Source organism: Gopherus evgoodei, chromosome 22 (assembly GCF_007399415.2).
Source record: "Gopherus evgoodei ecotype Sinaloan lineage chromosome 22, rGopEvg1_v1.p, whole genome shotgun sequence".
Taxonomy (NCBI): domain Eukaryota; kingdom Metazoa; phylum Chordata; order Testudines; family Testudinidae; genus Gopherus; species Gopherus evgoodei.
Genome location: NC_044343.1, coordinates 12,459,174 through 12,471,689, shown reverse-complemented (window position 1 = coordinate 12,471,689; position 12,516 = coordinate 12,459,174). Strand labels below are relative to the sequence as shown.

Here is a 12,516-nt window from a genome sequence, read left to right as displayed (position 1 = left end):
TCTTCAGACCAAGCCCCTTCCTAGACCCTTTAATCCAGATACAAGACCCCCCCACATAGACAGCCCCAGCAAGCCCACCAAGTCACGCATCAGGTGAACAGCAGCTGGGTGGGGGTCGACCTGGTCCCAGAGCCAGGTATTAATGGTGGATGGCCCACTGCCTGCGAGCACTTTCGGCACTGGCGGGCCAAGGGGAGTCTATGGATGTGCATTATTCACACCGACACTTCCATTGACAGCCAGCTCGGGTGCCTTTAAGACTAGACCCAACCCCAGCTGATCAGGTGCCCCCAGTACACCCGCCCCTGGCCTCTCAGCAGTTTGACGTCAGGAGCTGTCCATAGGCCTTGTGCTGAAACAAGATGGCTGGCTGCTTGCAAGCAGAGTGAGGAGCAGCCCACACAGAGGCAGATGGAGCAGTATGCAATTTTCTAGCAAGCACACACCCTTTCCCAAGCAGGCACCCAGCTAGCAGCTAACTCTGAAGTCCCCTGGAGCCTCTGAGGTAGCAGACAAGAGGACGTAACATGTCTTTGCTCTGCGTTGGAGGTAAGGAAAGGACCACACCGGGTGTATATATTTCTATATCTGTGCATGCAGATTTGATGGCTCTCTGCAATACATCCTGCCAGGCTCCTTAACAGCTGGGAGTAGAATTGTGTGTGTTGCAACCAAGTGACTCCGTATGGATATGAACACAGCTGATGTCTGCAGGAATAGAGCGTTAGAAACAGACACTGACAGAGGGGATTTGTCTGGGGGGTGTGTGAAATGGGGCTATTTAATAAATGATCCACTCTAGCAGCTGAAAGACAATCTCCTTCTTTCCCACCTTCAGCACATGGTTAATTTGCGGACGTGCATGTGCCTGTCTGTAGGACGCCTTTGTAATAATGGAGGAAGTCTGTGGAAATCGTTGCAAGAACCGCAGATATTGTTTTTGCATTGAATGGCTCCTGTCTGCCCCCCTGTAGTGATAGATCTGTGGATTTGTTTGGAAGTGATTATTGCAGGTGGATTGGATTGGTATTTATTACACGCTAGAGTCTAACTATTGGGATTTAAAGAGGGCAGTTGAATGTGGGTTAATCCGAGAGCTGCTTTCTTTGCAATGATGTTTAATCCTGTGCAGAGCATTTGCATTGCTAATTTATACCAGAATTGATTTTCACTTTTTTTTTTGGCAAGCTATTTTTGTAACGAGGCGTGATTTGCACCTTTTCTGTAATGCACTGGGTTTTTTCTCTCTCCTTTTAAACTGATATTAATTCCAAGCCCATCTCTCTAATGCCATTTTATTCATTTTGAAGTCAGCGAGTTGAGCGGTGACATTTGGAAAGATCGCTTAGTTTATACTTGGCATTTTACAGCCAATCTGAGGGTGGGGGGTGAGAGAGATTGTGGGGTTTTTTCCCCATGTACATCCATGTAATGTTAAACGTATCAGTATTCTTGTTCTGATCCATTGCCAAAGAATTAGCAATGTCGTCATAAGGCATCGAGAATTAGCCGCTGGCTGGGGCTGAACTTTTAAGGATGTGGAGCATGGAATTTAGGAGCCTTTTATGATTTTGAAAAAGCTCCCAGTGGCACAGGTAGGGGAGGGAGGTGGCTGGCTGGCAGCACTGTGCCTCGCATACGCTAAGCCTGCCTTGAAAGCACTCAGCGGAACAACCTCCAGGATTTAGACAGATTTTTATTTGGCAAAGCGAGGTTGTTTGCAGGGAGCAGTGACCCCCCAGTGTGCTGGCTTCCCGGCTGAATATCCTGTTGCATGGAGCCCTTCTGAAATCCTGAGCACTCAGCGGTGTGCAAGCCGTCTCCATTCACAAAACCCAGCCCAGTCTAGAACATCCATCCAGCATTTTTAGATGGTCTTTGCATATTTGGCAGGTGCACTGAAAGAAATTGGATATGGGAGGAGGGAAGGGGGGGTGACACAAATGATGCCGTCTTACCAGTGCTTGTCTCAGCAGACCTTTCAGGAGGCGATAGGCTTTTAATTAAAAGCCCCGTGTCTGCCTTTGGAGGAAACCCGCAGAATAAAGCACCCCCTTTGCCCACCATGCCAGCCAGAAAGAGGCAGGGCCAGCCCACCTGATCCAATTACACCATTCTATTTATGTGTTCCATTGATCAGTCCCCTGAGCCTCGGGCATAAAATCTATGCGTGCAAATAAATAAAGAGCCTGCCATAAATGATTGGGGAAATAGCCTTTTGCTGCCTTGCGGCGCCCTGTGGATTGATGAGGGGGCGGGGTGTGCTGGGAAGGGGGTTGATTGTTATTATTAAAGGCTTTTCCAATAAATCACGGAGCAGATTGTTCGGTGTGCTCCAACGACAGGCTTCGGCTGATAACAGTTTATGAATGAATTCACTACGGAGGGATGGCATCCTGGGGTTTGCTGCTGGTGCAGCCTTCGATTTTTGGCAGGCTCTGAGTGCCTTCCCTATATGGCACGGATGTCACGCCTTGTGCCCCGGCCTGCCGGGGATATTGGTTGGCGGCTCCGCCATGAAGCCACGAGCAGGGGTGTGTATCTGGCGCGGTTCACAGACGCCCCTGACACCTGTCCCGCCAGGCTGCAGCCCCTCTTCCCTCTCCTCCAGAATGTCTCATTGAGGATCTAGCTGCATTTTGCCCTGCACCTCCTGGATTAGCATCAGGGGGACCAGAATGGGGGGGGCTGCGGGGTCATAGCCCATCCACTTTTCACCAAGGCCCCGGCCCCCTGCCCCTCCTCTTCCCCCCAGGCCCTGCCCCCTAGGCCAGGCCAGACACTGGAGCCCATCCTGGGAGGCTGGATAGCTGTGGGGAATCATGGAGCCTCCACCTGCCCAGGGCGGAGGGGTCCCAAAAGCAGACCCGGTCTGTGTCCCCACCCCAACCCCCCCACCCAGGGCAGTTGGAGGGTTTGCGGCTCCCCACAGCTGTCCACGCTGCTCTTATCATGGCCCAGCATCAGCTCTTCAGCCCCCAAGACCTCACCCCCCGCTCTGGCTTGGTCAAGGGGGCGTGGCATCAGGGAGAAGCAGTGGGGTGGGGTCATGGAGGGGTGGGGACTCATGGCTCCCCAACACACTTTTAGGATGAATCCGTCACCCCTATTAGCATACACCCCGTCAGTGGCCCCACGAAGTCATGAAATCTCCTTGTCAACCTCCTCCTGGCACTGGCCAAGACAAACAACCCTCACTCTGGGAAGAGGAAGCTGGATGGGGTGGCTCGGTGACTGTGGCACCAGTTCCCAGCCCCTTGTCCGATCACGTCTCCAAGCAGGATTCCTCTGGGCGGTGTCCACTGACTCCTCAGACACCCGTGAACACTGGGGGGCGCTGTCCGGGGTTCTCTGGGCTCCATGATTCCTCCGCCTCGGTTGAGAGGGGGACCCACCTGCGCCCACCCCCGCAATAGGTATCCAGCAGGCATGGCTGCCCATTGCACCTGGCTCTTGGTTTTACGCTGGTTTCTCCTGCCTTTCCCTTTCTTTTCCATGCGATTTGCAAGTTCCCCCTGCAGGTGCATTAAAGGAGCATAAGTCTGGAAGCTTCAGAAATCAAGCCCGACCTTTGCTGAAATACTCGCCTCTGCCACTGGCATTTTAATTTCACTGATCAGGGAAAAGTAGGGCAAAAAATCTGACGGCACATGTTTATTTTTATGCATTGGACTGGAGGATTTAAGTAGCAGTGCACGAGCCACACCCCCATCTGCTTCTCTGACTAAGACCAACAACTCTGAACATCTTTCTTTAATGCACAGCTTCCAGGGGGCAGTCAAATCGGCTTGAATGTCAGTTATTTCAGAACCCTTCACGGGCACCATAGCTCCAGGGCAGAACAAATTAGATTGTTTGAATGCACGAGCTTTATTAACAATGGGCTCAGCAGGGTTCACCTCACAGTTATTTTTCTGGGCAGGCTTCTGGGTGGAAAAGTATCAAGGCCAGATTCTCAGCTGGGTTAAATCGATGGCGTTCCAGTGGAGCTACCTCACTGACACCAGCTGAGAATCTGGCCCCAAATCTTTAAGCAGCTTCAGATGCACTTGCTGCAACTTTGGGAAGTAACATCACAACAGTCCTCCCATTTTTTGAGTCTATTTTTGCTTCCTTGTCTGATAGATTCAGTTCACTCGTGCCCACGCCTCCCCGCTCTGAGTTAAATCTTCTCCTCGAATCCTGACAGGAGCCCTAGACAGATTCCCCCAGAAATCCCGGCAGAGGATTATATTCTGTTTGCCATTGAGGGTCCTAAAATGAAATACAGCACAATATATCACAGTTTTACAGACTGCCTCTAATAGCCTGGGCTGCAAGCTGCAAACAGGGGTGTAGCGTGACCTCTATGAATGCAGGAGACACAAAAAACCCAGGCCAGCGCAGATCAGTCTGAAGAACATAAGAACGACCATACTGGGTCAGCCTAATGGGCCTGCTAGCCCAGGATCCTATCCTCCGAAGGCGGCCAGTGCCAGATGCTTCAGAGGGAATAAACAGAACAGGGCAATCAATTATCAAGTGATCCATCCCATCATCCAGTCCCAGCTTCTGATTGCGAGAGGTTCAGGGACATCCAGAGCATAGGGTTGCATCCCTGACCCTCTCTGCTAACAGCCATTGATGGACCTCTCCTCCACGAACTGAGCTAATTCTTTTTTGAATCCAGTTATTGTTTTGGCCTTCACAACATCCCCGGCAACGAGTTCCACAGGCTGACTGTGAGTTGTGTGAAGAAATACTTCATTTTGTTGATTTTAAACCTACTGTCTATTAATTTCATTGGGTGACTCCTGGTTCTTGTGTTTATATGAAGGGGTAAATATCACTTCTGCATTCACTTTCTCCACCCCAGTCATGATTTTATAGACCTCTGTCATATCCCCTCTCAGCCGTCTCTTTTCTAAGCTGAAACGTCCCAGTCTTTTCATCTCTCCTCATGTGGAAGCTGTTCCAACACCCCAATCATTTTTCTTGTCCTTCTCTGTACTTTTCCCGCTTCTAATATCTCTTTTGAGATGGGGTGACCGGCGCTGTGCTCAGTATTCAAGGTGTGAGCACACCAGGGATTTATAGAGCGGTATTATGGTATTTTCAGTCTCATTAGCTGTCCCTTTCCTAATGGTTCCTAACATCTGTGAGCTTTTCTGATGGCCGCTGCACTTTCAGCAGATGTTTTCAGAGAACTCTCCACAATGACGCCAAGATCTCTCTTGAGTGGTAACAGCCAATTTAGACCCCATCATGTTGTATGTATAGTTGGGATTATGTTTTCCAATGTGTATCACTTTGCGTTTATCAACATTGAATTTCGGCTGCCATTTTCTTGCACAGTCACCCAGTTTTGGAAGATCTGCCCATCCTTTCCACTGCTCTTTAAATCGAGGAAGCGAGATCCTCAGCTGATGTAAATTGGCGCGATTGCATTGCCTTCGGCGAACCCGTCAGTCACACCAGCTGAGCATCTGGCCCATGGTATCTGAAATAAATAGAACAGTAAGAAATCCCTCTTTCACACAGGTTGGCCTGATTCTGTTTCCTTTCCTCCCACTGGGTGGGATCCAGCCCTGTGAGGAAGGCCCCTGTGCCACTCACATCCTCCAAATGGGGCTTGGCTGGTGACAAACGGGATTGAACCTGGGACCTATGAGCATGAGCTAAAAGCCTGGTAGCTAAGGCTGGAGAGCAGACTTGTTTTATCTCTCCCTCTCTAAGTGGTCTCGATGCCTCTAGATGGGCCAGAACCCCACACCCAGGAGGTGTGTTGATTACATGTGCACAGCCCATGTGGCCCTCTGCACATGAATGAATTCCACCCCCTTTCCTTGGTGAGTCCCTTAGACAATGGATTCTTACCCACCCAGCTGCACAATGCAATGTCTATTTGCTCACTAAGGTGCTGATCCTTCAATCTGACGTACCCACCCATCAGTGGGGCCCCGGGTATGGGCCACAATGCAGAACTGGGGGCCTCCTCCTGCAACGGGGCTGTTCTTTGCCAGCCTGACACAGTGACAGCTCCTGGGAATATATTTAGCACCAGCACGACGTTGGAGTCATTTCTTTGTGGATTCTAACTTCCAGGAGTCCTATAAATAGGAACTTGGGTGGTGGTGTTTTCTTGACGTTATTAAAGCGCCTTCCTGAAGGGTCTGTTTGTTCAAAGCCCTTGTTTTGAAAGGCTTAAAACAACTTCAAGTGGGTCAATTAAACATCCAGATTTAGCGTCGCAGCAGGGTTTGGGGGAGGGAGATCTGGAGGGGCTGTTAAAAGCCTCCCTTGGCCAGCCCTTTGCAAAACGCAGTTAAAAACCAACCCTATCCAAGCAGGTGGCTTTGGAAAGGAAGGCTGGGCAGGGGGCTGGGTGGGGGATTGTGGCATGTCATGGCCACAGGGCCTGGCAGAAGAGGAGAAGGAAGGTTCCATACCCAGCTGCCTCCAGCGTCTCTGGACCTGGCACAGGGCCGTGCTCTCAGCAGGATGCTAAGCCTGTCTCTGCCTTGTGTTGCTAGTTACACCTGCCCCAAGAGAGCTTCCCGCCTAAAGAGACAAAGAGCAGACGGGCACAGAGAGGGGCAGAGACTTGCCCCAGGTCACCCAGCAGGGAAGTGGCGTCCCACCCATTAGACTACACGTGACACAAAGCTGCTGTCGCACGTTGTGCCACAGAAATCCACCCATCTGGATGCTTTGCACTTACCCCCACCTCAGTGCGCAGCTTTCCAGCCAATGGGCCGTAAACACAACCACATAGGAACGTATCATCTCCCCACTGGCCTGCTACTGCAGCCATGTGTCCCTCCCCAGGGCATCCACATTCCTGTCCAGCCACTGGCCACAGGTTAGGCTAACGGAGCAGGCTTTGCATCCGGCACCAACGGCTTGGATCAAAACGCAGCCCCTTGGACCCTTCACCCGGCCACAGCTGGCTGCCTGCTACCAAAGGGTGGGGCCTGGGGCGGATCACAGCCAGACAAGGCTGAAGAAAGGACTCTCTTTGATTTCTTTGCTCAAGAACTCAGAGTGACTCCCTGTGCTTGCTGTTCCGGTCAGCAGGCAGCTGGAGAGAGCTGGCGTTGGACACGGGTGCTGTGCCATGTGCTGCTTCGCACAGCGGCTCATTAGATGTCCCCTGACGAGATTCTCCCTCGGATGGTGGTTTTGGGGTCCGGTGACAGCCAGATGTTCAGACAGCTGACAGCTGTCTCCGATTCGAATTCCAAACAATGCCTATTGTAGTCAGCGTGTTGCCCAGCCAGGGAGGCAGGTATCGGTCAGTGACAATGGTAGCAGGGCTGGGAGAGGGAAGGGGAGACATTTCGGCTTGAACTTCGGCAGGTGGATGGATTCAGCGTGGAAAACAGTTCCCCAGGCTAGGCAAGGACACGACCCAGAGCCAGAGCTCCTTGCTTTCGCCCTTCTCAAGGTACATTGCCGGCCTCAGGGAATGTGGCCCATCTTGCGTGGGAGGAAGGAATTTATACCCACTTTACAGAGGTATTACGTAGAGAAGCAAAGTAACTCCCCTCTCATCAGCCTGGACGACAGCTCCAGCATCCTAACTCCCATTGCCCTGTTCTAACCACTCATCTCCCGTGTCTACAAATCCTGCCTCTTGGCAGGGGTCAGGCTAGATGCCCCTTGCGATCCCTTCTAACCCTACTGTTCTATGTCGGACTCCCAGTGCTCTCCTCTAACCATTAGCTCACACTTCCCTGTCACACACGCTCTCACGTGGGGCCCCAGTGTCCAGCCCTGCCTGCGATAGACTGGACCAGGGCACAGTGGGGGTGAAACACCCCCCTTCAGGTCTGGCCGTGTTCCACGCTGTCAGACAACAGGGAGAGAATTGCCAAGTAAGATATTGTTGGAATTGCTGGCTCAGGCACCTCTTCTGTCTGTCTAGCCACATGTGATGCCACCCTTGCAACCGGCAGGAATGGTAGGACACTGCTCCCTGTGGGTCCGGTTCCCTTCTCAGTTACCCCTGGGGAGAGCACGAAGAACCCCTCTGCTGTCCATGGAGTTAGGCAGGCAAAGGGAAAGGATAGGGGGCCCTGCTGTGCTTTGCTTATGAGGCAGTGTTGTCTACTGGATAGATCACTGTACTGGGACTTGAGACCCCTGCGTTCTATGCCTGGCTTGGTCACTGACCTGGGGCAAGTCATGGCCCCTCTCTGTGCCCCAGTTTCCCCATCTGCAAAATGAGAATAAAGAAACTGATCCACTCTGAGGCATACGGATCAGAGCTAGGTCTTATTATTATTGTTTAACAGCCTTGTGATGGGGTGTATGTGCCCTGCACTGGAGATGAAAGGGTTAAACCAGCACTCCTGGCAGTGGAAACCACGCCCCCTCGCCCCTGCTGGCCATGCGCTTCCCTATAAAAGGGAGCAGCCCTGCCTCATTCTAGGCTGATTGCTGGAGAGGAAGGATGCACCTTGCAGACTCCAGCATAGGAGCAGCCAAAACTCCAGACTGTGGGAGCCAGAGGTGCCAAGACTCAGGCAAATGCCTGGATAGCTGCAGACACTCAAGGGAGGTTGGAGTTGCTGGAAGTGGTGCCAGGTGAGGAGTTCGGAGAACCCGAAGATGTCCAGACCACAGCATCAGGAAATCCAGTAGCAAGTAGCCCAGGGGAATTAGACCAGTTACAGAACTGGATCTCGAGTTAGTGGGTTTTGGTTGGATCCCAGCTGACTCATTGGCATATGCCAGGCCCTTGGCTGGGACCCCTGGAGAGGGAGGGCCTGGGTCCCCCTGCCCCAGGTGGTGGCCCATTTCCCTGACTCTGACCATTAGGCTGCAGAGCATTGCTAAGGAGGGTGACCTTATTGACTCTGGCCACTAGGCTGAACAACCATGTTGAGGAAGTCAGCCACACTGACTTTGGCCACTGGGCCATACAGCCTGAGTGAGAGGGTGTTTGTATCAACTCTGGCCATTGGATCATACTGCCCTGCCATCAAGGGTGACTGTATTAGCTCTGGCCATTGGGCTGTACTGCTCTGAGGCTAAGGCAAGCAGGCAGACTTAACTGCAGGGCCACGATGCTGGTGCCACTCCCCGCAAAGGGGGATGGAGTAGGCTTGCCCCGTGACAAGCCTGAACTTGCAAAATGAAAGCTGCACCATCTGGGAGGCAGCACTGGGTCAGATCTTTGGTGCTGGCTGGGGAGACAATGCCCTAGGGTGGGGTTAGCCGCACACAAGACCATGCTCATCCCCACTCTCCAGGGCTGGCACCGCACTCGGCTTGTGAAGACAGCCACAGACGTGCTCTGACCAGAAGGCAGGCTTGCAACCCCGCTACTCATTACATTCCTTTGTCAGGCACATATGGTGCTGTCCCACCCCTGCCCCGGGCTCACCCCTGGCAGAGCTACTTATGTCTGTGCAAAGCAGGCCTGACTCTCCCAAGCACTAAGTGGTGTGTGCTGAGCTGGAGGCCCAGTGCCAGCGGATGCCACCATTTCAGGACTTCTCTGCCTCCTGGGAGAATCCCAGCTAGTATATGGCCACTTAGCAGCTCCTTTACTGGTCCCACTTCCAGGGTACATGGTGTGGCCTGGGAAAGGGGATGTGGCTAGGGCTCCCAGCATGCATTTGGGCTCCAGTTGCTGGAACAGTGTCTGGGGATGTTTGGGAGGTGACTCAAAATAGAGCAGCCTTAAGGCAGCTCTACTCTGCATTAGAGACTGGCAGATTGGGACCAGGGTGATGCAAAAGCTGTTTTTTGAGACGTGCCCAGCACTTGCAGCTTTCTTTGTTCTCTGCTTGAGCTGTGCATGCTCAGCAAATCTGGAACCCTTGCCCCAGGAGAGCTCAGACTACGGCACCTAGAACCAATAGCCATCTTTACAAATACAGCTGTGAGAATATATGCTTCAGTGTTTGGAAATTAACTCTGTGTGTGTGTGTGTGTGTCACAAACCTGTGCAATGGGTGCCCTTCATGGCTCAATAGCTCCAACCAATATCCTGATGCCCCTCGCACACTGAAAAAGACATGATCTCTGTATTGCAGGTGGGGAAACTGAGGCACAGCTCTCTCTGTACAATGGGTGACTGGAAACATTGTATGTAGGATGACCAGCTAGTGGGGAGACACCCATCAGTGGTGGGCCCTCTTTTGGCCACTGCCACATGGAGACACTGAATGGGTGACCCACCAGATGCTGCCAAATCCAAAGCTGGGAGACAAGGGAGGTTTTGCCCTTGTCCTCCAACAGAACCCCTCTGCCTGGATTGGGGTGAGCCGCTGAGCTCTCCCCAGCAGGCAGGTGGGCAGAAGCCTTTCATCCGACTGTGGCTCAGGAAATGCTGAAGAGCAAGGAACTCACAGATCCAGTGCGTAGGGTGGGGGCGCAGGGCATGTGTACACCTATGGCTCTGTATTTAATAGGGTGGTTGTTTGGGGGGGTGACTTTTTATTAATGGGCTGGAAGGAGAATGAAAAAAGGCCCTGAAATATCACACAAACCATGGAGGGGTGAGAAGGGAGGCGACGCAGCTGAGATCTGAGCCACAGCCCCCCGGTTTGCTCAGCCCTGCTCTCCCATTGACTCGCTGGGTCCCAGGCTGCTGGGTTTGAGCACCTCAGTATTTGAGGACTGAGACACATGGGGCCTGTTTCTCTGAGGTGCAGAGCACCCCCAGTGCTGCCTAACAGCCATGGGAGCTGCAGGTGCTCAGCACCTCTGAAAACCAGCTCTCCAAAGAGCACCAAAGTAGGGGAGGCATTTGCTAATGCAGGTCTATGTGTGCCTCAGTTTCCCATATATAATATGGCACGGCTACTGTAATGGCGGTTTCCTCCCCCAGGCTGCAGAGGGACATGATTTGAGCCTGGCTAAGGGAGATGGAAAGTGATTTGGGGACAAGGGGGTGCCTGTCCTGAGGAGATGAGAGCTGCAGAGTGGGGCTCTGGAGTTTTAAGACCCTTTCTCAGGACACCTCATGATATTCTGGCTGCCCCATCTCCCCAGGAGTGCAGGGAGGGTTCAGTGATTTTTGTGGAAACCTAAGGCTTGAATTTCTCCCTGTTGGCATGCACGCTGGTCTCTGCCTGGCTGGACTGCAGGTGGGCTGCATGTCAGGTTCGTAAGGCTGCTCTCAGAAAGGGCTGATTCTGCAGAATCCCTTTGCTTTACGGTGGCCTTGCAAGAACCCGACAACAGGCAGAAATTGCCACTGTCTCCACCCTGTTCATCACCATGCTTACTATTTCCTGGCAGCTGTAGGGATAAAGGCACAAGATCCATCCAGCGGAGCTAACAGAGAATCTCTTAGCAGTCAAGGGCCCATGACACAGAGTTGTGCAGTTCTGATTCCACCCAGCAGAGGGCAGGGGCTCAGGCCTCTGAAGACTATGGGTGATTAAAATTCACACCTGCAACACCAGAAATGTACACAGGGTTTTGCAAAGGCAAGTTCCGTGGCTGGGTAAAGCCAAGGCCGTTATCTGCCCTAGGAGGGTCTGTGTGGATAGCTGTCCACCTGCGCTGAGCAGCTGAGACATTCTATTGCCTGATGGGTTTGTAAACCCTGACAGGTGTGGGGCTGCAGTGTGGGGAATGTGCTGCTAAGGGGCCTTAGGCACAGCTTGCCCCTGTCAATTCTGCGCTGAAATACAATGTAAGTAATGAGAATGCTGGAATGGACACACACACACCTGGCAAGCCTGTTAATTAAAACAGCTCCTTAAATACAGCTCCTGCGGGAGAACAATGGCCCGCTGCAGGCCAGTGTTCTCTGCCAGTGGCTGATAGCAGAGCTTCAGAGGACATGCTAGAATCAACAAGCATCAGGGCATAAACTGAGGCTGCCTAAGTGCACCTAATTATGTAGTTAGTTGGGCAGCATGGCAGGAACCCCTCCTGAGCTGGAGTAAGTCAGCCTGGCTCCATTGATTTCAATGGTGGGTATTGATGTAGGATCTGACCCCATCTCCGTTTCCTCCTCTCTCATCAGGCAGTAGTGGCTGTGGGCCTGAAGCTTGTTGATTTTACTATGTCTGGCTTCTCTGAGATGGCCTCTGCTGAAATCTAGAGTGTGCACGTGCACGCGCACACAGGCATCATCTCCTCCAGCTCTTTAATAGGCCTCGTCCCCCAGAATAAAAAGGGGGCAGGGCTAGAAGGCTCTAGAGGCTCACCGGGGCCACATGTGGCGTAGCCAGGACTCCTAGTTTGCCCCAGGTACCTGGAGGACAGGGATCAGCAGCACAGGGGGGCGCAGTCTCCACAGCTTCCGTGGAGGGGGTGGCAGAAGCGATGATCCATCCTCATTGGGGAAGGGGTGACCTGGCTGCACCCCTCCACTGGCTAAGGAGGGAGCAGGACCCGACAGCTCCATGCTGGGGAGATTCCAGCTGCCAGTCCCACGGGGGTGGGGGGGGGGTGTCAGCAGAGCTGCTCCAGCACACAGTCAGCGAGTGAGGGGATCCTGGGGCAGGGTGGAGGTGAGGTGCCAGAATTTCCCCCTTACTGTGTGACGTGGGTGAAAGGGAGCCAGGC

At 52.8% G+C, this 12,516-nt stretch overlaps 1 protein-coding gene across 11 annotated transcripts in view; it reads left to right on the top strand.

The window, feature by feature from the left end:
- The first annotated feature begins 355 nt into the window (after positions 1 to 355).
- Positions 356 to 12,516, top strand: part of UNC13A (unc-13 homolog A) — a 119,196-nt gene continuing 107,035 nt past the window's right edge. For all 11 annotated transcript variants that reach the window (XM_030540666.1, XM_030540665.1, XM_030540658.1 and 8 more), the window contains exon 1: positions 356 to 549. In XM_030540666.1, the coding sequence (XP_030396526.1) occupies positions 528 to 549 (22 nt within the window). In that variant the 5' untranslated portion in view covers positions 356 to 527. The remainder of the gene's footprint in view (positions 550 to 12,516) is intronic.